This window comes from Ischnura elegans, chromosome 1 (assembly GCF_921293095.1).
Source record: "Ischnura elegans chromosome 1, ioIscEleg1.1, whole genome shotgun sequence".
Taxonomy (NCBI): domain Eukaryota; kingdom Metazoa; phylum Arthropoda; class Insecta; order Odonata; family Coenagrionidae; genus Ischnura; species Ischnura elegans.
The window spans coordinates 61,488,121-61,513,890 of NC_060246.1; the positions used below are offsets into that span (position 1 = coordinate 61,488,121).

The 25,770-nt window shown below is 37.9% G+C and overlaps 1 protein-coding gene across 1 annotated transcript in view; it reads right to left on the minus strand.

The window, feature by feature from the left end:
- Positions 1-7,388: 7,388 nt before the first annotated feature.
- The window catches only part of LOC124161608 (protein rhomboid), a 30,913-nt gene continuing 12,531 nt past the window's right edge, over positions 7,389-25,770 (minus strand). Inside the window, exons 4-10 of the mRNA XM_046538000.1 lie at positions 13,667-13,779; positions 11,684-11,801; positions 11,310-11,452; positions 10,334-10,446; positions 9,114-9,214; positions 8,753-8,807; positions 7,389-8,042 (exon numbers count right to left, since the gene is read on the minus strand). Of these exons, the coding sequence (XP_046393956.1) occupies positions 7,807-8,042; positions 8,753-8,807; positions 9,114-9,214; positions 10,334-10,446; positions 11,310-11,452; positions 11,684-11,801; positions 13,667-13,779 (879 nt within the window). The 3' untranslated portion in view covers positions 7,389-7,806. The remainder of the gene's footprint in view (positions 8,043-8,752; positions 8,808-9,113; positions 9,215-10,333; positions 10,447-11,309; positions 11,453-11,683; positions 11,802-13,666; positions 13,780-25,770) is intronic.

Consider the following 25,770-nt stretch of genomic DNA (forward strand, 5'->3'; position numbering starts at 1 on the left):
AAAAGCTCACGACTGACCGTGAAATTGGGGATTCTCGATTCTTGACTACCCCATTACCATTGCTAATAAGTGGCAACGATGCCTACGCGATCTTAATCACCACCTTGGACGAAAAAGCGTCGAAGGTAGTGATTACGAACCTAAAGGTTCAATCAAGTTCCATGGATTCTTTGAACATACACGGCGAGCGGTGGATCTATCGGGGAGGGTGGGAAAGGGAGCTCCCCTATTAGATCGAGACATACACTAGATAACTTGAAATTTTTGGAGGTTACCTCTTCGTACAAAAATTTTTAGTTATATTTTCCGGTAAATTTACTAACTATTACGAATTGGATTGAAAATTGTTTTGAAACTTAGGGCATCTTTGTGTATGTCGAGCAGCTGTTTTTTATCCTTATAAATCCCAAATTCAAAAAAATTTCCGAACCCCCCTTCGGCTGGGAGGAATTCCTCAGACTCCCAGTTTGCCCCTTTGGTGTAAACCTAGATCCGCCTCTGCACACGGGTAGTATTAAAAGAGAGAAGAAAATTATGCATTCGTTAGTTTTTCAAGGCGCAACTAGCCTCCAAAATGTAATGAAATGCACCCTGTCAGCCAGCAATAATGGAGAAACTAGTTACTATTCTCTAATAAGAACTCATATAATTGTAAAAAAAAATATAAAAAAATAATTGGCCTCACTGCTACCATCGAGCGGAAATCATCACAAGAATGTCTGAGCATGACCAAAGCGATAGAATACTCTTTTATTTGTTCCGGATACAGCCAATCTTTTCCGCGAAGTAGCTGCGAAAATTACCGCAATGAGAGCGGCATAACAGCGGAGAAACTGAGATAAGAGCAGTGCTTTTACCTACGATTCACGGCAACACCGAATGACTGGCAGTCAGTGGCGCCGACTCCATGGGGACAGAGAGGGCCCGAGCCCCCTAAAAATTCGTTACGGGTGTGAGGAAAAATTGAGTCAGGCTTGTCGATTTTCCCCGGAATGTACAGATATCGGGATTCGAGTTACCAGGGTTCTAATGTAGATCATATGGCTCTTCTAAAATTCTTGAAAAACTAAAAACTCACTACCTACTTATAAAATTTCGCGGGGCAAGATCCCCAATCCCCCCCCCCCCCCCCCCCAATTTTTTTGTACGTTGGCATCCCTGCTAGCAGTCACCACTCAGCGGAAAAGTAGTTTGAAAAAATAGCCTCCGCTAAGCTAGACGAAAACTGTACACAGCGTTAGAATGTAGGTTTCCGCGGCGATGGTTTGATCTCTGCATTTCTTCAGCTGCGGAAGGAAACCCTGAAGAAATGCAGAGATCAACTGTACACAGCGTTGAAAGAACGACAGCAAGAATATTTGCGGAAGATTCACCATGAAATTGCAAGGTACGTCAGGAGGCCAAAAGTGACTATTTACTGCAAGGCAACGATTCGATCATAAACCCTGATTGGAGAGAATATAGCTTTTTCATAGATATACCTAATTGCAGTCAAATATCAGAGAATCCAACACCGCTGTCATTTATTTTAATTATTTGGATGCGCGGAGAATGGAGAATAACGTCCTGGGTTTTAGTGGCCATGCTGAGTGACTGAGATTCTCATTGTTTATGCAGTACAAAATTTGGTCCATGGCATCTGTCTCGGATATGTCAAATAATTTATGTAAAAAATCTCCAAATACTTTCATCGCATGGGTTTCGGTCATTCCTTTTGGCGTGTGTTAAAAAGTAATCGACAATGATTATGAAGACTTAATACCTTATCAATAGCCCTAATTCCCCGTATGAGAGGCACCTTAGTTTACTGCCAAACTTTAAACACCATCCGCACCGCTGTTCTGGAGTCATACCTACTGTTTGTAGTACCCGTTTTTTGCGCGTAAAATCAAGTTGCCCAACTTTGAGCGCTCGGTATTCCCGTGGTTTTCGTTCCATTAACTTGGAATTTTGTTATAAGAAATCCGGATCTATTATTGACAATTTGCAGAAAACAAATTGTTTTTACCACGAAAATTGACGGTTTAGTAACATCAGGCGTTTCCGCATGTGGTAGAAAAACACCGTAAGGGCGCCTCTCGTAGGTTGTTTCAGGGAGCATGGGAGGACTTCTGATGCACCTCCTATCAGGTTGATTTCACTGTCTTTCCGAAACTTTGACAACATTTACACTCGTTCAAAAGCGTTCACGTTCACTTTAGAACTATTGCAACTAAAAGTCAACTTTTATTGTTGGGCATGAAAAGAACGAGATCTCATACATCAGTTTCAACGTATTTACATAGTTAAAATCCTAGTTTCCCTCTTTGTTTTCGCTTAAAGTGTACTTTTCATTAAATTCCATTGACATATTATTCATATTGTCCCTGGCTTATCATTATCACTCACTCTAGATCCACTCTACATCTACATAATACCCCGCAAGCCGCCTAAAAGGCGTGTGGCAGGGGGTGTTCGGACTCTGCCAGCATGTAAGGGGAAGGAGGGAAGATCCACGGGACTATAGAGCGTTCCACATTTAGTTGACAGTACGGGCCTTATGGATAACAGTGTTGCCAAGCTTCCGCTCCGCCGGCAGGCATCCTAACAGCGTATGCAACCACACATAATAGAGCGCCAAAATGGTTTAGTTCAAAAAGGAGTTAGGGATCGCACGAAAGACGATTAATTAAAGGAATTTTTTAGCGTAAATTACAATACCTTTGCTGCAGTATAAAAGGAAAAGTCTTTTGTTATTTCATGTACGTACTTATTCAATGCACAAACTGAATAATGAATAATCTGTAATGTAAAAAATAACAATAAATTGAAGGATAATAAAAATTATAGCCGCTCCTGAATGAAACAAAATTTCTATTCCTTCCATATTATGCAATATTTTTTGGCTCTAGCTAGTATTACATGAAAGGCGATGTTGTATAAGACATCATCAATCTTTAATTTTTCAAAAATTTCCCGTACTTGGTTTATTGTAAATTAAAGATCTCTTTTCAAGCTGACATCTTCAAAGCTAATTTCCTTAATGTTCTCTTTCCTCCACCTTTTAGTAGGCAAGGATTCCAATTTCTTTGAGTAATAAGAGGCATTATCTACCAGTATAATTGATCCTTCGTGTAAGTTTGCAAGATGTGAGTGCTCAAACCATCTCTCGTAACACTCGCCACCCACTTCTTCATGCTCATCCATTGAGTTCTCTTTGTACAGAAACACATGCGAGGCTCCTTTTATGAACCCATTTTCCGTTCCTGCGTGTATAATTGCAAATCGTCCTCCTCGGGAAGTGGGGGCCAAGCCCAGTATTAAGTCCAGCAATGAAAGCTTGACGCGGATTTTCTAATTGTTTGTTTCGCAAACTAATGTTCACTATTTGTCCAACATTAATCCAACTTTCGCCTGTAAATACACTCGTCCTGTGTTCGCGACGATATTTTTTTAGCTACCTTAGATAATTAATTGTGCCACCAACTAATAATATTATTCCTTTCGATAAGGATGAGTCTTTTCCCCCTGCGTTCGTACACGAAGCCTATGTCCAAAAGAAGACGATATAGTGTTGTCCTTTTGTAATCTGGGAGAATACTATCCATATTCACCGGGTTTCAGATGGATTTTAAAGTCGGAGGAATAATTTTCACGAAGGATTCATGTACCTTCCTTTTAATTCCCGATCTCACCAAACCGTCGAAAATCACTGCCCTCGAATTTTTGTAAGGCTGTCTAATATATTTAGTTTTTGAAGGAGTTACCAATGGACCACGGGAGCTTTCCTTTCTCACTCTGTAAGTAGTGAACTCCTAGCACCCAGTAGCCTTCGAAGCTTCTCGACAGGCCTCACTAATGCTGAGAGATTTCCTTACGTACGAGAAGACTTCGAGCACCAACTGTCTTTCGCGGCTTATGAGCTTCTCACCTTTTCTCCTCTTCTTTGTATCGGACATATTGATTGGGCGTGTTACAGCAGAGATACGTGTAAAACACACTTCACAATTCTCAAATTCAGCAGACCACACAACACTTGTTCACTCCAAAAAAATGCAATGACAAACTGAACGCCTTCGTAAATTCTTCCCTCGGCCCCTTCGGCCTGGGTCGCTTTTGGGGCAGGTTTTATGGTACCCTATGAAAGGAACTCAGAAAAAACCCAAGCCCCCTTTTGTAAATGCGTGCACTGGATGGGGTAGTGTTTGGTACAGATTATGAGATATTCTTTTTCTTGGTTTCCCCGATGGGACCTAAACACCAAAGGCGAAAGAGTCTTACTTCCAAGCCCCTTGCTTACTTTCGTCTTTCAATGTATTCAGATAAATACACTGCTGTTACGACTTATGAGTAGGTAATCTCTGTTTATGATATCAAACAAATACATAAATACATTTCATAGTATGCATTGACAAAAAACTCCTTTTCCGCCCGAGAATTTTCCCTCTGCGCGCAAGAAAAAGCAAGAAGCCCGCCCAGCGGCACCGTAATATTTTTTCTTAAGATAAAAACCTTGTAACTCGCTTCAGAATTGATGTAAGTTAATGATTTTTTCACCAAAAATAACCTTGTAGTTTTCTTCATATTTGATACGCAGCATATAGGGACCTATGACGTAAGAAACGTAAGTTAGTAAGCAACTACTTTTTACCTTGCAAAAATCAAAATTTTCTTGTCCTAAAGTGTGTTACGTCGGCATAACAACATTAAAACTCAATATTTGTACAATTGGTGAAGACCTTCAAGGAGAAAATAGTGTGAAGAATTTTTTTCACAAAATTCAATTCAATACAGACAACGGTCAGGCAGAAATTGCGAGAAGAAGATAAAGTAAAAAAATACACGTTTCTGACGGAAATTTACGGAAATGTTTTTTATAGCTTTTGTTATAATTTTTACCGAAAAACTATTGGCGCCTATGAATGCTGCACCTTTTCCTACATTAGAGTAAAATTTTTAATCAGTGCATAACGCAACTTTAATTTTCGTGCTGTTGTTGACAACACCGCGCTCCTGGCCTTATGGAGATTAACATGGGAAACGATTCTCCATAAGAGCCCATACTGTCAACTAAATGTGGAACGCTCTATAGGAGTGTCGCGAATCAAGAAACGTGCGGCGCTGATGGTAGGCGGGGGGCGTGCGGCGGGCGCCTAAGGAGCAGCGTTTCGGCATGAAGGAATCAAGATACGACTAAACGGTTGAAAATTTTGACCCATGACCTCAAAAAGTAGAATGCTTACCCATAAATACGCTTATCCGGATCGAAAAACTCAACATTCAAAATAACTGCATTTAGGTCCTCTAGGCGCCTGAGGCACGGCTGTCCGACGTCGCACGAACCTGGAAATTTTTTTCCTCACCGATTCGCAGAATTTGAGACCATGAATTCTTAAATCCGATACTTTTTTTAAATAAGCGCCGACTTAATATGGCACTTTCTCCAAGGGTACTACAGGGTTTCAGTATGAAATTACAACTGCCACAATCCCAATACACTTGGGGAGTGAAACATAATTGAGTAGGTACAATGGCTGATCTAGGGAGGAAAAAAGAGGAAATTACCAACCCCAAAATCAAAAGTTTTTTGCTAAGGCTTACAAATGAAGCTTTAGGAATCCAAGCATCATCTTTAAAACTGTGCGTCATTTAAAAATAAACTAATTACAGTAATTTGGTTTCAACAGTATGAACTTCGATATCAATGGAGATTTATCTTAGAATAATGATGACATGTGTAGTATAACTGCATATTGAGGCTCTTCATTAGGATAGAAAGAAAATACATCATAATATTAAAAACATACTTCTTAAAGCACCTAAAACTCTTCCTCAAGCACCTTTAATTTGCATTCCACATAACCTACAGTCCCATTAAGTTGCCATACAAATCACTGGTTGATTTAATGGCAGATTCATGAAATATCCTGTTTTAAACAAAAGAGGGTCACTTGAAACCCTTTAAAAGCAACAACACACATCGAGGGATGTGATGACCTGAAATTTTGTACCCTTTTCTCTGAAACATAGGATAAGAATCAACATGCTGTATTCCTCTGGGAAAGGAACAATGAAATTATGGCTGCTCCACTTTCAATACACGCAAGAGAAGAACTAATGACAGTTATTTAGTTCTGCCAGGTTAAGATTTGAACTACATACATGAAAATGATTTCAGAATTATGATATGGAATAATGACACCTGCTTGAAAGAGGTGCAAGTTTAAAAGTATCAGAAGTCTGCAGGTGGAGAGACAGACCGATTAATCAGTGGGAAGTAATAATTTGCAAAGGCACCACTGAGCTGTGCAACAGTAATGAGACTACATAATATCAAAATTCACACACCTGCCTGTTTTTTTAAATCTAAATTTAAGTACTAGCAGGCCTAAACTTCAAGTTTTTTAATGGAAAAATGATAGAAAGATGTTCCACACTAAAGATGAAGTAAGCCACAAGCTGCTTGTTTCCTACCAGATTTTATTTTCACAGGAATTATGGCATTTCAATGCACTGGATAAGATGAATGAATTATGGGAGAGAAATTTCAAAAAAAAAATTACAATTTCCACTGTTAGGGCCCCACTAAGTAAACCATTGATGATAGATTACCAATAAGTAGACAATCCATTCTCCTTTGTAAGTTGGTCAAGCGAAGATACAGAATTAACAATCCCAAGTGACTCACTTGAATTGATTTCTCTTTCCAGCTGCTTTCCAAGTTGATTTTTCTCAGAATGACTTCACTCGAGGAGAATTACAGTACATACAAGGACTTTGGTACCCACATTTTAGAATATAAGCTTTTTGTTTTTACTTAGTTTTCCTTCATAAAAGCCAAAATTTCCTGTCCAACATCAACCTGTAGACATCGTACATAGCATACAGAAGTTTAAAGTAAGCTAATTCAAATAAATTCTACTAATAATAAAAACATAACATATAAATAAATCAATAATTCTATCAGTAAATTATAAATTCCAGTATTTATATCTATGGGAAAGGAACCTGTTTAAATCTATTTCTACAAATGATGAAGCTTTACATGAATGGATTTTCAAGAAATCTAATTAATAATTTTACTTAAGATCATGCTTTTCATGACTATCACTGAATAAAGTACATATCGTCAAACAATAACAAATTACAAAATATAGAATTTATTACATAAAAGAATTATTTTCAAACCTGAGAGTTAGAAAAATAGGGCCCAATACTAACTAATTTCAAACTTATTGTGTGTGGTCAAAACTAATTTAAAGGGCTCATGCAATCAAAGTGTACACAACTGGTTTGCTCTCACAACCTAAGCGATACCTAAGATCATTAAAAAGGAAATGCAGAAAACAAAAAAAACCAGTCCTATTTTCTTATACCTTCCTGTACACATAAATAAACACAATGCTGAATGAATGAGAAATTTCATTTAATAAATTACTCATAAGAAATACCTTCGGCTATTACAGTTTTCTTGGTCAGTCTGTCTTCTTGGTAGGATTTCAATGGTTTTTCACTTTCTCAGCACGTAGTTTGTGCTTTTAGTTCATACAGCTGGAAATATAAAACCATTTTCACAATAATAATCACATAATAAGGCTTCTGTATCATATATCACAAAACTCATTAACAAAACTGGCAAACAATTGTAAACTGGTGCCCAACAATAATCAGTCATCATCACACTCACAGGTTCAGAAACAACAGCACTTCACCATACAATCCATCCATGGAGATATATGTACACGCACATTATACACATCCGTTGTCAATATGACAGTCAGAAGAAAAGGAAGACAGCAGTTTTCCTTTTTGGCCCCATAACCATAACTAATGGGCGAGGTTATAAAGAATGGCAAATAGTGTGCTCGCTGTATAAACACCCAGTGCAGCCCACCAAATGAGTTGTTCATGAAGTTTCTGCTCAAAGTTCTTCAGGACTAGAAGACCAATAGTTAGGCCAGCTAGGGCACCAGTCAGATGTGCCACATAGGAAACCACCACTTGAGGTCCCATTTGCTCGGCAGCATATCGGTCGTATACTGCAAAACCAACATCAGCACTAGCTACAATGAAGGAAGAGAAATTATTAATATGTATTGCAAGGCTATGTGCTCATCTCCAAAATGAATTACCATTGATCAAAGACATCACTGACACTGTCTTAGTCATAGATTCTTAGTTTTTACATTCACTAAGACCCAATACATATTTCTTTGTGGCAGAAAAGTTAACCAATTTTCCACGGGGTAGTGATTGTTTATCCTACTTTCCAGTTGGCATTAATTTTTCCACATTAGGTCCCAGTAGCAGCATTTGGCCAGACCAACAATCCCTGGCTAAAACAGGCTACATATATGAAATCGTCAGCATGTGGAGTGGTATTCAGCAATGGAATTTTTACATCAATTGGACAACTATGTGAAAAATGGCTTTAGATAAATAATTCTTTCAATCATGTAATTAAATTACTACAATTACTTATGATTCAGGATTTATTTCTTCATTCATACTTGTACTGTGGATTAATACTTTAAACAGCAGTCTCATGTTTCCATCTGGATGAGATTTTTCATGGAGGAATCCATTTTTAAGGTTCAACACATTGCTTATCACCATCCCCTCATGTAAAGAAATGTGTTCCCGCTACCACAAAATTTATGTAAATTACTCACTGGTTATACAAAAAAAACATTTCATGTTGATTCACACAGAAAACTTTAATTTTTTTCTAGACTTGATTAATACTCTAGGGACTGATGTCAAATACACTCACCAACAATAAAGATTCCAATTAATCGGACGACACCAAATTCCATGCTGTTATAATTCTGAAAAATTAAAAGACTTCAGTAAATATGGATTAAACAGCAGAAAACTAAAAATAACAGATGCAAAATAATATTTTAATACATTTTAATTAATTTTATAATTAATACATTTAATTAATTTTAATACATTACGAGCTAGTGAAGCTAAAGTACAGGAAGTCAAAGAATGGGTATTTTCCTCTAAGACACATTTCTATAATGACAGCCTCAGAGAAAATGTTAGCTAGGGAAATAATATATAAAATAAATTCCAGACACTAATCTACAAAGTATAAGAAATCAAAAATAGGCAAAACTAAAACTTACCAGAAGAACATTCGCTAAATGCGCTGCCAGAAGAGCATAAACACCTCCAGAAGAACCCACTAGATACACATCTCCATCAAAAACAGATGTCCCTAAAGACCCTGAGAAGGAAAAAAAATCAGTGTCACCAAGTGATACACTTTTGTACTCTTTCGTGGTATGATTTAAGAAATGTACTGTTACTGTTGAGTTTTACCCCAAACATATGCATTTCCTAGGAAAACAATTTCAAAAGAATTCCACTCAGCTTATTCAGTTCTATACAGGGTAGATGCAGTATTTATGGCCCACATGCTTTTATGCATTCGCACAAGAACTATGCTACTTCAGCATCCAATCATGGAAAATCTTCACCAAACAGACGAGGTGCATAAGTTGGCAAAAAATATTGCATTTACACTTCAACATCCTAAACTAGCAGACAGCAACACTGTCAAAGGTCCCATAAAATTTATAAACTTTGAATTATACTCTGAAGAAACAGTGTGTCACATCAAATGATGCACTACTGTAAAATACAATCAGGCTTGGATGAGTCCATTAGATATGCAGAAATAACAAATGGAATTGTCCTCATCCGTCAAACATCATTCAGTATTTTCACTGCTAAAGCAGTTTAACAATTAATGGTAAATGCTAAGATAATTTCATACTAAGCAAATGGAAAACTAAATTTAAATATTCAAGGTGGAACAGGGAGAGTATTATTCTCATGAACACATACAATGTACCATGTATAGCAATGGGCATACATAACTATGTCAAGTCAATTGAAGAGGCAAAAAGGAAGGGAACAGGAATTATTGGCTTGGAGCATGAAAGAAAGGTACAGTTGAGGCTTGGGACAGAGATATGCACTCTGAGGAAGCAAGAGAAAAACACTGCTTCAATAACAGAACTATCTGAACATGAAGTTGAATTTGTGGAATGAATGCAGTATGGTTTGCTGGGAAGCATATTCTTACTATTATCTATCCTACATTTCAAGCCAATAAAATTTTACAATATATTTATACCTTCTCTAAAGTACCTTCCTTCAATATGTCAAGAAGAAGGTCTTATTAAAACGCTTTTTGCACTTCAAGAATTAGCCCAAGCTCATCATCTCATCAATCAATCATCTTCCCACCTCATATCTGACTGGAGGTATTCTCACTCACTAATGAAATAATAAGTACATACTTGGAACCTAAGAGATAAGAAAACAAAAATTTTCTCACCCGCAAGAACTCCTGCCATATATACAGCACCAATACGCAGAGAGCCATGAACCATCTCCAAGGGAAGACCCACTAAGACTTGCACTAGGATATTGAAGAGCAGGTGAAGCCATCTAGTTCAGAAAGAAAAACAGAAAATAAAAACTTCAGTTATGTGAAAAAGGCACAAACCTTTTTATAGTCAAGATAAACATAAATGCACCAATTACTTTTCAATACCTGGTCTTTATTGTAAGTCCTCGATAAAATTGAGGAGGAAACTCTTGACTTCAAGCACATTCAATTGCACAATGATGTCAATAAAGAAAAAAAGCAGCAAAAGCCCTCAATTCTTTCCCAATTATTTTCAACCTTCTTTTCTATATGAGAATATTTGCCATTCAAAGGAACAGAATTCAAAATTTGCTAGTAACACGTAAGAGAATGAAGGGAAGACCAAATAGAATATGGAGGGACTGTATTGAGAATGATTTAAGGGAGAAGGGTTTCACTGAAAGGGATGCCCAGGATTAAGTGACTTGGAGGTGACTAGTTAGAAACAGCAACCCCTCATGGATATTAACCTTTATTGTTATTGCAGTCCCAAAAGCTCATTGCAAAAGCAAATTGCTCATAATCCAATTCAATGGAGAGTTAAGTTTCTTTTTCTGAGTAGAATGAATTTAAAGATTAAATTAAGAACCTTCCAAAATATTTTTCAGAAGTTGAGAAATTTATGACAATCTTACCACAGGATTCGCAAGAAAACTCTAATTATAGGAGACCTTAGATTTTACAATTAAAAATAAAATTCAAAACAACAAATTCCTCACATAGATATTATAGAATGACGGTTTAAGAAATGCAACAAAACTTTTAAAATATGTTACAATTGCTTTCATTGATTAAATAGCATGAACAAATAGTTGAGGACCAATATTTGAAAGAACAGAGGAACGCTATAACAAGTCATTAAAACTCTAAACATAAATCTCACCCTGCATGAAGGACCATGTACAGAAAAAAGCGCCATATTTCTATTCGCTTATCGGGACGGTAGATGAAGGGGCTGTCTATTGGCACAGGACCTGAGGCACTAACTTCTCCCATGGAAACAGCATAGTAAGCAAAACATAAAACCTGGAAAATAAAAAAAAAACATGTTATTCAGAGTATTCATGTACTCACTAGCTGATAAACAAGAATTATTAAGTTAGCAACAATCTGGAAAACACATCAAATTACAAAATAAGAGAGAGCAATAAATGCAACAATTCTGCAAACAAAATATTTCAGGATAATCAATTTAAAACTAAATAAATACTTCAATTTCTAGTTAGTAAAATAGGACTTAAAAAACTTCTATCTTACTTCTAATAAGGTGATGAGGAAAATGAAGAAGGGGGGTGGACAACACTTGTAGTGATCAGCATAATACTTGCGGTCTCTTTCATCAGTAAGAAACTCATCAGCAATAACTCTCACCATTCTGAAATAAGAAAATATAGGAAAAAATTAGATACGGGGTAGTAGATTTTGAAAAATCATTTAAAAATAGTGGATTCCTGCTTTGCCCTGTCAATTCACTCCACAGGACACCTTGTAATTGAGATTCTTGCATAGAGATAACCACCATTATTTGGGACAGAAATTGCATTTCAAGCATCAACACATGGATATCCAGATGCAAAAATATAGAAATATGAAATAAAATGTATGCTGGAATGAAAATATTTAACATTTAATTATGTATTATTTAACCATTGGAATCTCATGGGGCTAATATATTATTATTATTATTCTATGACTTAGAAAACACTTGCTAACTACTTAAAAACAGTTGATGATGTCAAGAAAGTGTTAAGCAATATTGAACCACTAAAGGACCTTTATATTAACAGATACTATAAATTGGAGAGTAGATTTTTTTCAATAAATGGTATTCAATTGGAATTCACAAGTCAATGTAGTTTATGCTTGATATTCAAAATTATTTTCTACAAGACTTTGGTGTTAAAAACTTAGGTGTTTGATGAGTAACTTTGTCGATCCATTAAACATTTGAAAACACAGATTGGGATGGATTGGATAAGTGAAGGCTTTAGTTACAGGATATTTATTTAGTATTTCTATTGCATTCATAAATATTTCTTGGCTAAAGAGAATTAATACCATAAAATGAACTAGATTTTACTATTAAAAGGGAAAAGAAGGCTATAAGATCACAAAACAGGACCAGAGGTGTAAGGAATTTTGACTGTGCCAAAGTATTATAGGATTAGGATAACGGAGTAATGAGGCATACTTATCGATGCCATATGACTGGATACCTCTTTATTTGACACACCTGGAACCTAATTCAATGGTGTAGAGAAAGGGGAGGTTCCGGGCCCCTTTTCCTACCAAAATATAAAAATACAATTACTTTGCTTCATAAAAGAAAACAAAATATTGAAAAATCAGTAAAGTGCAAAAGATTTCTTCGAAAAGTTCAATTTTTTAGACTTTAAAAATTGTTAAAAATTTGTTTCAACCCCTCTAATTAGTACCTCGTTTATCAAAACTTTCCTCCCCTGGTTTTGGACCTCCCCCCTAAAGGAATTCCTGGCTACCCCACTGACCCTCTCCATATCTTTACCCCTCATTGATTAAGGATGCTCACTCACTCAGTGCTTCCACCCATTAACTGGTTTGCTTAGATGAGGATGGAACTAACTGAAGACACTAGTACCATCATGAGCACAATCGTTAGATGTCGTACAAGTTGTGACCACTCAATCAACTATTTTAGATTAGGTCTGAGTGAAGTACGAGGCAGAGCACATGATGCATGAGCAGATGACATGACAACATATGTCTTTTTTTGGCCAGGAGTTGCTCACGACTAAAATTCTAAATGTTTTCTCCAATAGCACAGGTTACAGCAATGAGTCTCTTTTTTCTTGGAGTGAGTCATTTCCTTTACTGCATTTATAAAAATTGCCGTTTGCAAAAGGTTTGGGTTGTGATAGTGCGCACCTTCCCTAAGAGCATGACTTATTCAGAATTATGGTAGAGCGGTCAGTTCTTTTCCTTGGGCTGCCACCGCCTTGCACATTGATTTTTGTTTGAAATTTGAATGAGTGTCTTTACGTGGATTTGAATATGCAACCCTTAATTAACAAACTGAATGCTCAACCCACAAGAAAAACACCTTCGCCAATTTTTCCCCTCCATTATGACCTCTTGACTGTAGGTATATCAGACACCTACTACATAGATTGCATATCCCTTCCCCATGGATTTAAAGAAACTTCTAAGGATATTTCGATATTACAAGCATAATAATACACTATACTGTGATGAGGGAATTACCTTTCAAATAGAGGTGGTTCCCGTGTCAAAATATGGAAATCGTTTTCACTGCAGACTTCTCGATCACGTTGATGAACAGCACATTTAAAACTCCGAGTCCTCTTGCCACTCATCTGAAAGTCAAAAGCAATTTTAATAAACTGAAATGCTCATGAAAAAATGATGACCCTCTCTTAATTAAAAAAAAACATTATAACATAACTAAAACATAATAAAATGGTAACTTTCCACACAATTATTGTGTGGAAGGTTACCACTTTAATTTATTCTCATGGGTATAAAACATTTCCACTAGATATCGCCGGACACTGTGAATTATTATAACATAAGTTTCTAATATCAACCACATTTATTATTAAAATTACAACTAATACTGTGCAATTAAAAAACATTGCAAATACGAATAAAAAACGCAAGTGCCTCAATAAATCCACCTTCAAGGTTGGTAAATATTTTGCTTTAATTCCTTGAAATAAAATAATGTTCACTTCCATTTCAGGGTATCATCTTCAAATAATTAGTAAATAACTTAGGAACATATCACAAAAAAGCTAACCTTACCGACTTCCTTAGAAGTAGCTTTATGGCTTAAGCCACTTTAACTATTAACTTAAGCCACTTATGGCTTAAGTTAATTAATTTCAAGTTACGGAAATCTCATCTCGTAGCCAACCCATTCGTTAACTGCGATTTCTCTGCAGAGAGAGAATACACCCTCTTCTTAAGATAAATATCGGCGTTTTCACGGGATGCACTCAATAAAATGATAGGTCTCATAAATATTCCATACTTTGGTTATTGCGGGAGAATGTGGATGAGTCGACCCAAATTAAAATCGAAAGATAACGATTTCCCTAATGTTTCTCGATCTCCATAAAACATAAGAGATCATAAAAATTATTAGGGTTCCCTCGAAGATATTTTGATTGATAAGAGTTTTACAGTCGGGAGAAAAACATTCTCTAGAATTCCAAGTACCTATACACAACCTCATGCAAAAAACGTTGGTCTAATGACAGCAGTATTCACTATTTCATCCACTTTCAAATTTGTACATAAAACCTAATACCACTTTGTACTTAATGACAAAAAAATTAAATTGGATACAATAGAGATTTTGAGCACCACTACGTATAAAGACGGTACTTACTCCATTTTTCACGCATTATTATACATCCATGAGCTGGCATCAAACGGTAATTACATGTGATCATTTGAGCACAATACAACCGAGGCTTTCCCAATGTTCACAAGCTGAGGCGTTATGAAGGATTCGATGGATATAAATATTACATTTCGTGTTTACACTTCTAAAGTTAAAATTTAAAACCAACGAGTTCTGCATACCCTAAACAGAATCCTGAAAACTACCCTCACCGATGTAAACATTGTGCACGTGAACGAGAGTATCACAGAAATGGCAAGACACGGCTATGACTCACCACATACAACTGACACAAATCAAATCAGTAAAATATAAATGATAGTTAGACAGTCAACGATGCAGTGATTATAACTTAATATTCAATTACACGATTAAAATATATTTTAAATCACACCCTCATGCCGAAAAACATTTGCCGGTCGTGAAGAGTAACCTTTGCTCAGCAACCTCGGCAGTGACACCCAATGCCCGGAAGGCCCGAAAGCACTCTAATTCGAAGAGCAACAACACAGAAGTAGGAATTTCCGTTGAGAAATTGATTAAACTGTTACACTTTTAGCGTATTTTGTGAGGAGACGATTATGGAGTTAACTGAAATTAATCGTTATTTCTATCATGACTAAACTAACGGGGAGCTACGATCGAATGAGGACAACCAACTTCTTCACTCGAATAACATCGGTGGACTCAATGATACTTTGAATTGATCCTCGTTTTGACTGATTTTTACCTGACTACCTTACTCCCTTCATTCTCGCACCTCCTTCCAGTATTTATCTTCCGTCGTCGTCAGTAGCGTAGCAGGAATTTGAAATGTGGGGGGGGGGATTTCGGGGCCCTTCCGTGGTGTATGGAAAACACTCCATGGCAAAGAGGGGTCCGGGGTCCTCCCCCAAAAATTTTGTGACTTTTGATCTTGAAAACGTGATTTTTAGGACTGATTTTTTGCTATCTTACTCGTTTTTGGCGCCCCTTGTAAAGGCTTGAGGCGGGGTTGTTACCCGGAAACACCCCGCGGCTACGCCACTTGTCGTCATAGCTCCTTTTCTCACTACTGGTCTCTTTGACCATTGAGCCCATCAATTTTTATTACCACAGTTCCATCTAAGAAAGGAGTGGATCATGCATGGAGAATCCAGCCATGGGACATCTCTCACAGTAAGGTCGTCAAACTGTCATGATTAAAAAGCATCCACCTAGCTTTCAAGACCATCATGAGCTTTGGGTAAACGTTATGTCCCCATATCAGTACTCGCCTTTAGTCCCAGTTGCACCTTTGGAGGCCCAGAATCATGGGCGGAGTTTTGGGGGTCCAGGGGAAGCCGCCCTCAACCTCAACTTAAATGCTAATTCGTCCGAAAAAAAAGTGCGAAACCCTTACATTCAAGTACAATGAAAACAAAAAATCAAAAGTTGAGATACATTTTAGTCTTCTATGTAGTACCTACTTAAAATGCTATTTCCAGTTACTAATTGAAACGAATTTACCATGGGAGGGCCCGGGGATTCCCCGTTTCACTGGGGAGTATCTACCTATCTGGGGAGCCTCTAAACCTCCGGCAGAACTGTTAGCCCCCCAACTAAAAACTCCAACCATGCCCAAAATGCCTTAAAACGCTTAAAAATGGCTTATATTACGCGCTGTCTCGTGTACCTCCTTCATCCGAAAAGTTTATTCATTCCTCCCATAGTTAGAGTTACGAGGTTGGGGAGGGGCTCTTGTGGGGAGGGGACTAGCTAGTCAGCTAAGATGGCTGAGATCATTTGCGTAAAAGGAGGGAAAGGGATGCTTGAAAGAAACCCGGCGTCGACATTATCCTACTCTTAACGAACGGCGCCAAGGGGATCACGGCTCAACGTCCCATCCGACGGACGGATTGGTGCGGTTGAAGTGACCTCCACAATGCATCTCATAAGGAATAGGGCTTCTTTTGAAAAATATACCAAGCCCACGGATTGAGAAGCCACCACTCTAATAGAACCTTAGTGACCAAACGAATCACTAGAAGGGGTGGCTGCGCTCTTTATCTTCGCATCAATATATTGGTGTTTTTAAAATGCAAGTAAATTTGTTTACGCTAATTTAATCGTTGAAGGCAAAGATACTGATACGGTAGTGAAATAAATACAAATAATTATCAGCAAGTGGTAATTTATTATTTTATGTTTTTTTCGGAATTTACCTGGAAACTCAGAGATCATCTGAAAAGTCTGCTACCTCAATAGACAACCGCGATCTCTCCCATTTATCAGCTTCTTCCTGATCATGGCAAAGTCATTCCTGGGCACAGGAAGTTCCTCAAAATTTCCTCCATTTTCCTACTTCCTCAGTCTCCATGCTTTCCCACTGCTGCACAAATAGATGCATTCAGTGTTTCAGGTTTTGCCACCGTTTTACAGTGGTCTGTGGAGCGCTTTTTTCTGGGAAAAAATCTATTGTCACATGTATAGAGGTATTGGACAACCCGGGGCGGAACGGGGTAAGCGATTTGTAAGTGCGAAAAAAGTGGCAATACTATAACTAGTCCAGATTCGTGTTGCTTAACTTATAAGCAACACCAATTTGGATGTAGTTATTTCCACTTGCGTATCACCATTTTGGCGCTCTTAAAAATTCGCTAACCCCGCTCCGCCCCGGGTTCCCTTACATGGGTTTGCTTTACGGTGTCTCGTTATGTTCAATCTTTCGTATCTAATGTGTTTTAAAAAAATAAACATATATTCTGCATATTTTCGAATATTTAAATCATTTACTGAGATGTGTGGCGGTCTTGAAAACGTTTCTTTGCATTATTAGGTCGACATATCTAGTTATCGTAGAATAAATTTTTTCAAAGGTCAATTTTACTGAAAATATTTAAAAGAATAAATAACTAATTAAGCATTATTAAGTGATGCCAATAAATATCTGAGACAAAGCAATTTCTCTTCATAAAATATTTCTAACAATCCAACTAAATCAACGACGAAAGTTTGATATTTTGCACTCCTTTCACGAAAACTTATTTTCTCCTTTACTCCATAAAATTTCCATTTCTTAATGTCCAATTTACACGCTATAAGGAGAAAATATTCTAAATCCCTTTTCCACGAGTGAAGTAGAGAAATTCCAGATACTAAGGCACTGGAATTGATCTCTATTCGAATTATACTATCTGTGTTGTTCGTATCCCGCGGTTTACCGCCTGCGCAAACGTGGTTCTCTCCTTAGCTTTGCACACTTTTTCGTCAACCATGGTTAGTTGCAAACCGTGATGAACAAAATCATCCAGACTTGTACTATGCTGGAGGAATAAATAAGTCAATCGCCTCTTTGCAAGGCATGCGGTAGGGTTTTTATGGGATGTCTCATTAAAGATTTGTGATTTTAATGATCGTACCTGAGATAAAAATAAATCCTATATTTTTCATTGCCATCGGGATTTTTGGGAATTGAAGAAAATTCAAAATAAATATATAAGTCATGCCTTGAGAATGATGTCCTCACATTTTTTCACAATACATTCAACTTCACGTTGCGCTAATACAGTTTCAGGGAACGACAGAAATTCCAAATAAGCGAATATCGTCAATTTTTTAGTAGCTCTTAGTTTGTGCAAACACTACCCGATATTTTTGTCACAATCCTATTTCCAAATAGGATTTTTGTTATTTTGATGATGTAGATTGCTTGAGGAAACTCGCTTCTCGGTTTTTAGCTCCGTTGGGGCTACCAGTCTCAGCGCGAACGGCATTTCTCTCATTACTATCGCGAAGACTTGCATTCACCTCATAAACCAGCCCTCCAGATGTTTTGTGTCGAGCAATGCCGTGCGTGTTCTCCTCTGCTTTGATCTCGCTAGCTCAATGTCTCAAAATTATTGCACTGGCGACCAATGCACAAATGAAATAAGCGTTTAGCTGTTAGCATTCCCTTATTCAATGAGGTATTCCGGAGATAATTTTGAACTTACCCGCCGAGGATTGAGGAGTTCACTGGCCCGATTTATGGGGATCGATTTAGTCCGACAGAAAATCAATATCTGAGTTAAGCCACTAACAATAAAAGTTATCGTGCAAAAATGGATTAAATGCTCTTCGGAACATTTCTCGTTTTAGTAACACCCGAGTAATCAAATAAATCAGCCAGCTTCGAATGCTTGTCGTCTTTCACCATGTGAACTTCGAGTAACTTCTTAAAATTTTTGACGCGAACGTGGTTTGAGCTAAATAATGCCCTATAGTAGGTTGCACCTTCGAATCAAATTATCCCTACCTCAAAAGGTACTCGTACAGATGTTATCCCTGTCAGCCCGCCTGTAATTATCACTAATTAAAAAGAGTAACTTTTAATGAAAACAAAAGCAGTCGCACCACGTCAGGTCGTAGAATGGCACAAGCATTGTGGCAGCCGAATGGTCAGGTTTGAAGTGAATACTTTCATCGTCGTTTCTGAGCTGGTTTCTGCTTCATACGCAATGGCTAAATATGTGCTTACATAGTAGTTGATAATGTTCATCGAGTGATTGATTGTGTCCGCCAGTGCCACACGATGGAGGGCCGTGTTATCAAGAGGAATATGCCGATAATGTCGTTACGCCAAGCGGCATTTCAACAAATTAGGGATTATAAATAAAACAGGCGGCCGAATCAGATATTTCTTTACAGATAGCTTCAGAGATAGTTTTTGAAATTGAATTATATGAATGCGCGGTGGTAGGCGGTGGTTTTTTTAAATATCTCTTATAGTATGTAATTAAATACAAATTCGTATCATAATGTTATCACTTTTTGTCCCAAGAGCTATATGATAGCCTGCTACCATAATAAATTATTTAAATGGTTCGTTGAGAAGTAAAGTTGCTCAAAATACCCGGAAATCGTTTTAGAATGTGTAAATACGCATTGTAATTTCACATTAAAATAATGCTCAAAAACGAGAAAAATTTTACACAACTAACTTCCAAAAAAAATGTTGTATTTCGAAAGATGGGCTGTGAAGGAAGTCGAAATATTCCATTTGCAATGCAATGATGCTTTATGTTCACTTTAAGGTTTCAAAGAGGGTTCCTGGTTATTGTTTTGGGGCAGCTTGAACGAAATCGAAAAGTCGACTTTAATCCGTGGAAAAAGGCATCTCAGACCAATATTCGTCGTGCTACTGGTTACTTCGGAATGAGATACGATTCTAGCAATACTTTTCAAACCATTCAGTATTCCATCTCCAAATGTTTGTCCCTTTCTCTTTCATTTACTCAAGCACCGGTGGACTTCAGGCTAGAATTATATCTCGCTCTCATGTTTCCTCCATCGCCTTAGCTGATTTTTACACCTTTACGATACCCTTACAATTTTAGTCCAGGCTCTCATGACACTAAGCGGCTTAACATCCCTTGCCATCTGACTCACCCACCGTCCTTGGAGGGCTACCTGGTTCACTAATCCCCGTAAAGACGGACTACGAAGCTTGAGTCACCTACTTGAGTCTACACTATTAACAATAAAGTTTAATACTTTGGTAAACAATTGCTTACACTGCATAGGGTTTTATCTGTATCAGATTAAAAAATAATTAATATCTAATAAGTTTTAAAAAATTATTCTTACTACGTTAAGATGATATTAATTTTGCTGGTAAACATGTTTTCGTAATCAATTTATTCAAGATTTTTCGATGAAATATATCAATACAAAGTTACGAGCGTGATGCGCCCACTCCCAGCGGGCTTCCCCCGCTCTTTTCAATGCAGGTCCATAGAGGGATAGGCGTGTTTCTAATTTTTAAATGTAGAAAAAAAGGCTGGGTCTTATGTACAAATTTAATTGGAATGTTCATGTACAAATTGAGGTCAGAGGGTCTCTTTAAACACAACATTGGAAGTAATTACACTATCCTCTGTTAAACGCACATGATGACTCATACTTACGTATCAACAGGAGACTTGAAGGTGGAATCAGCCGCATTTTGATAAAAGTTATTTAAAGAATGCGAGATATTGTTGCAAATGAACAAATGCATCAGTATGTGCCCCGTTAACGTCAGGAATATTTACCGGTTTTTGCTTTTGTTGTTGTTGTTGTTTTTTTTGTTGTTTTTTATTTAATTGTTAAAAAAACAATTTTAGGAAACAATAGCAATTTTTAGGAAGTAAGATATGCCGTCGCATGTTCTCTAATAAATTCTGTGAATTTTGGTACCTCATTTGTAGAGTATGGTTGCGTATAAGTTGAGAAAAAGGTATCTATACAGTAGAAATAATATAGAAGATTTATCCCTGGTTACTTGACCTAGGATGGTTAAGGTCGTTGTTTTGGAAGGGGGGAGGCGATAGACCAATTTCCGCAGCGCCTATGTGGTATGCAATACCTTCAGTCATGCAAATAGTGGCAGTTGCGGATGTTTTCAATAGACTGCCAGATGCCTGATCGGGTGCTATGTGGTGACCACTTCAAGTACAACACTCCGTCCGGAACGGACATTTTACCGTGGTACCTTTCACACCTTTAGGGTGGGCTAATGCCCACGCCGGGTTCCTCTCCACACTTCCTCCTCGATGACGCAAATGACCTCAGCTGACGGTAGTGCCGGAACTAGGAGTTTTGCCATGGAGGGCGACGATAAGTTTGCCCCCCACTCTCTTAATCCCCCCTCGTTCCCTCCCACCCCAACCCCCACCACTAAAATATAATACATCCGCAAGCTATTTTCTTTGAGATGCGGTGGATGAAATTACACACTGTATGTTTGCTATTAAGAAGTTTTATTGATATTATCTTTTAAGAATTTATAAATTAATAATAACTGTAAAATAATTTTATCAAAAAATTAAATAAGTTTTTTAAACAAGCACTCCAAATTTTGCCGCCCCTGAAATCTGGCACCCAGGGCATGTGCCCCCCCCTGCACTGCCCTAGTTCCGGGCCTGGCTGACGGTCGCCTCCTCCGAATACCATTTCAAAATGAGTGGATGATAGAAAATTAGCATTGTGCGTGTTCCGATTCCTAAGGGGCAAACATTTTGCGTTCGGTGGACAGAGGGGAGAGAAAGGCCAAGGTCAGGCGCAGCCGAAAGGCTTTTTCCGCGAGTGTTAGGGCGTGGTCGTCGTTCCGCTCCTCTTACTTCCAAATCCTTCACCCGCAAACCCCTCTCTCTACCGTCCGTCATGTCACAGCCCTGACTCATTCATCGCCCTCTCAACGCCACCTTCTTCCTGTCCTCTGCCACCTTCCCACAGAGAACTCACTCCCGTGAAGGCGCGTTCTGATACTTCGGAACTTCAGAAACGTCGCGACGAGCGAAGCATCCTCATGAAACCTGAATATCAGGAGAATGTCACCAGGGATTTCATGGTGCAAAATGCGACATTGAGATTTGGGGTTGGAAGGACTCGTAAAAAAATTTACTGAAGACAGAAAACAAAAAGAACCAATTCAAATTGTTTGAAAAATACACCAAAAAATAAATATCGGGCCACACCATCCTCACCACGTTGTTAAAAAAAACTGTTAGCCACAGTTAACGCTATTTATTAATACATGATTGCTTCTTATTGTTAGTCTCATACAGAGCTATTGAGGAAGGAGGATAGATTTTAGGGGCATTTATGATTCTATCTTTTTATGCTAAACTGGGTGGGGCATCCTTCTGAAAATTAATACCTATTAAGCTTGCGTCATATATTTTAACAATCAACCAATGTTGAGAAGACATTTATTTTTAAGGTATCACTTATACCCTTCATTACAGCGCATAGGCGGATCTAGAGGGGGGGTTACGGGGGCACGTGCCCCCCCCCCCCCCCGACCTTTAAAAAATATGCAAGATTTTTAATACGGCCCCTTTATCATTGCGTTCGTTTTGTATTACGGGTTATCCTTGTGCCCCCAGAACAAAATACTGGATACGGCCTTGCTTGTGCCCCCCCCCCCCCCCCAGAAAGAAATCCTGGATCCGCCCCTGTTACAGTGTTTTGTAGCTTCAGATTTCACTCGTGAAGTTTATGACACTCATTGTAAAATAAATGTATTGGATCTCTTCTAAAAAGTATATTTATTTGCAATATGCCCCCCTCCCCTGTCTTCCGGCATCGTCAGGTGCATATTTTTGATAGGTCTAGGCCCGGTCCCGTGGGCTAATAAAGTGGAACGTAAATCAGACCAATAAGTATTCACACTCAAGTAATTTTGTAAAGAATGTATTATTATAAAATAATCGAATATTCACGATGCAAAGTATTCAGTCGTACTATTAGATATCAGAAGCTCAGCGTCACAACATCCCTTTGAAGTTAACTTTAAAATACGCAGCGCTGGTTGCCAACTGTTTGTCGTTTCCAGGAGCTACATCGTGAGGAGATTAGTCGTCCGAGCTTAGTGTCCTTTGCAGGCAACGATCTGGTCCCCATTCATGAGACCTGCATTGGACGGGAAAGCTTGTGACGACTAAGTCTCTGACGCAGCTACTCGCGGAAATATTAAATGGAAAGAAAACTAGTATCGATAGCGTATTTATAGAAAATTTAGCCCTGAGGTATGTGTCATCCCTTTTTTGCGGACCATCTGTGCCGACAAAAATAATACTCGATCCAAAGACGAGATATACCTATCACTGGGCTGATGGATCGTTTCCATAACCGCTATTGATTTTGAAATAAACTCTCTCAAATTCGAACTTAAAAATTCCTGTTGCTGTTTCTCCCCCTCCGCAGATGTCGCAGCTTGAAATAAATATGTTTTAAGATGCCAGCTGTGAAGAGGTGAGATGTCACGACAATGTGGCCGAGGCAGCTGTAAACGCATTAGGGATCCTACCAGATACCGCTAAAGCTTCCGCTTCAATATGTATGATTCCTATATTTTCAAGAAAGATACGCATAATTTCATATTAAAAACACTCTAAACACGCGTTTCTCCTTGAGCTTGGGATGGGCAGATGAAAAATGAAAGTATGGATTTAAAGAAAGCAAATGCTATACAAGGAGCGCTTATACGTGTACTGAGGACCGAGAGGGTGCTGAATACTGATAAAAGTATGTAAGGCAAGCGGGGATGGTACATGAAAGGAATACGGCTCGTGTATAGAATGAGAAGAGTAAAACTTCAGTCTGTTCTAGAGAAGAAATCGTGTTGTACGAATTACGACCTACCGGGGCCCTGAGGGGGTGAATAGAAGTAATGGTGTATCACATCCCATCTGAGCTAACTTTAATGTTAACAATTTTATCTGAACTGTACAACAATATCATTGATGATATGGAATGTTTCTATGATAATCCACTTTGACGCTGAATAAGTCAAAAATATCGTTTACACTGCTCTTACAAACAGTAACGACTGTTTCACGAGTTAAAAATTCTCAAATGAACTGTTGATGTGACTTGAACTTACGTTATGCTTAGTTAAAAATGCATCACTATGTAAACAAATTAATTCGTTTCTTTCGATTAAAACCATCTCTTAAATCTCAGAGAAATTTTGAAGCTATCATGAACTTGTGGCCAATTTCCACGTTTGAGATTGTGACAGTGTGCGCATATTAAAAATTGGTATTTTTCATTAATGTCATCTAAGTATAAATAACTGAAAACAAGAGTTTTATTGTTTGCAATCAAGTAATTTCTTCCAGCCACTGATTACATATTTTAAATTTTTTCCAACTCAGTGGTAATACCGCTAACAATAAAGACTCACTCGCCGCATAGTACACTAATTGGGTACAGGAGCAAGACCGCACATATTCATCGTTCAAAAATTATTTCGGCGCCAAGAAAACGGACTTCAATTTGATAAGACAAGCGCAGCGCAGGCTTCATTCATATACTTACCCTCGATTTTTTGAAATGGCAATATCCAAGTCTACATGATGATCGCATCACCGACTTGCAGCAAAAAACTTGCTTTTTTACAGCAGGGAAAATATTAAATCTCGGAATCACACAGATGTTTTCATTTAATGCCGTGTAATATGTACATTTCAACCCTCAAATGGTTAAGTAGGAAGATGATTAATTAAAGTTGATTAGAAAAAAAAACTCACTTTTCAAAATTAGAAAAATTGTTATTTTTTCTAACCAGAAAGACCAGACAGGAGAGTATCTCATGGTGTAACTATTGAACTTTCTTGGAATTAAAAAAAAATTTGCTTTATTTCAATGAGAGGTATGATGAAATAAGTTGTATCTAACGTCCTGGTTCTATACCTCAATCCCCAAACATTTCGAATCCCAATTGATCATCGATGAATATTTCCCAGTTCGAAACGGCAATCGGATGATACGCCAGTCACATTTATGGACATTTATCATTTGCTTCATCCATTTTCTTCGACATTATGTAAACAAACTTAGAATGACAGAATTATGATAAATTCTGAAAAATTCATTGGCGATCGGCGTTCATTATGGTATTACATTTAACATCCTACATTGATACAAAGGGCCCGAAAATTCATGATCTACTTTCATCACGACTGTGTGCCACTACATGATTCAATGAGTAATTTTCCCAGCATTCCACTTTCAGCCAAAGACCTCGAAGCCCCACAACTGCAGGCGCGGTTGGTGGGAGACTTCGCGTGCCGCCCCGAGTGTTCACATGATTGATTACATAACAGAGCCAAAAACACGTTCCAGATACATCCCAATGCCTTTGATCTCTTCAGAAAACGAAAAAGAATGCTCACAAACACTGTGAATCAAATGTCACACGCGGCCACGTTTATAAAAATGTCGAGGGCCTGACAGGTTTGAATCGAATATTTTTCTGGTATTTTGTGGGAAATTTGGCCTTACAAAAACGGTTCAGTACATGGGCGTACCTAGCGGGGGTCTGGAGGGGGCAGCTGCCCCCCCACCCTAGAAGAAAAAGTAATTTTAGTTCAAAACAATTTTTTTAACAAATTATCTTTAAATCCAAGAAAGTGAAATTAGTATATAATATGTAATTATAATAAAAATATTT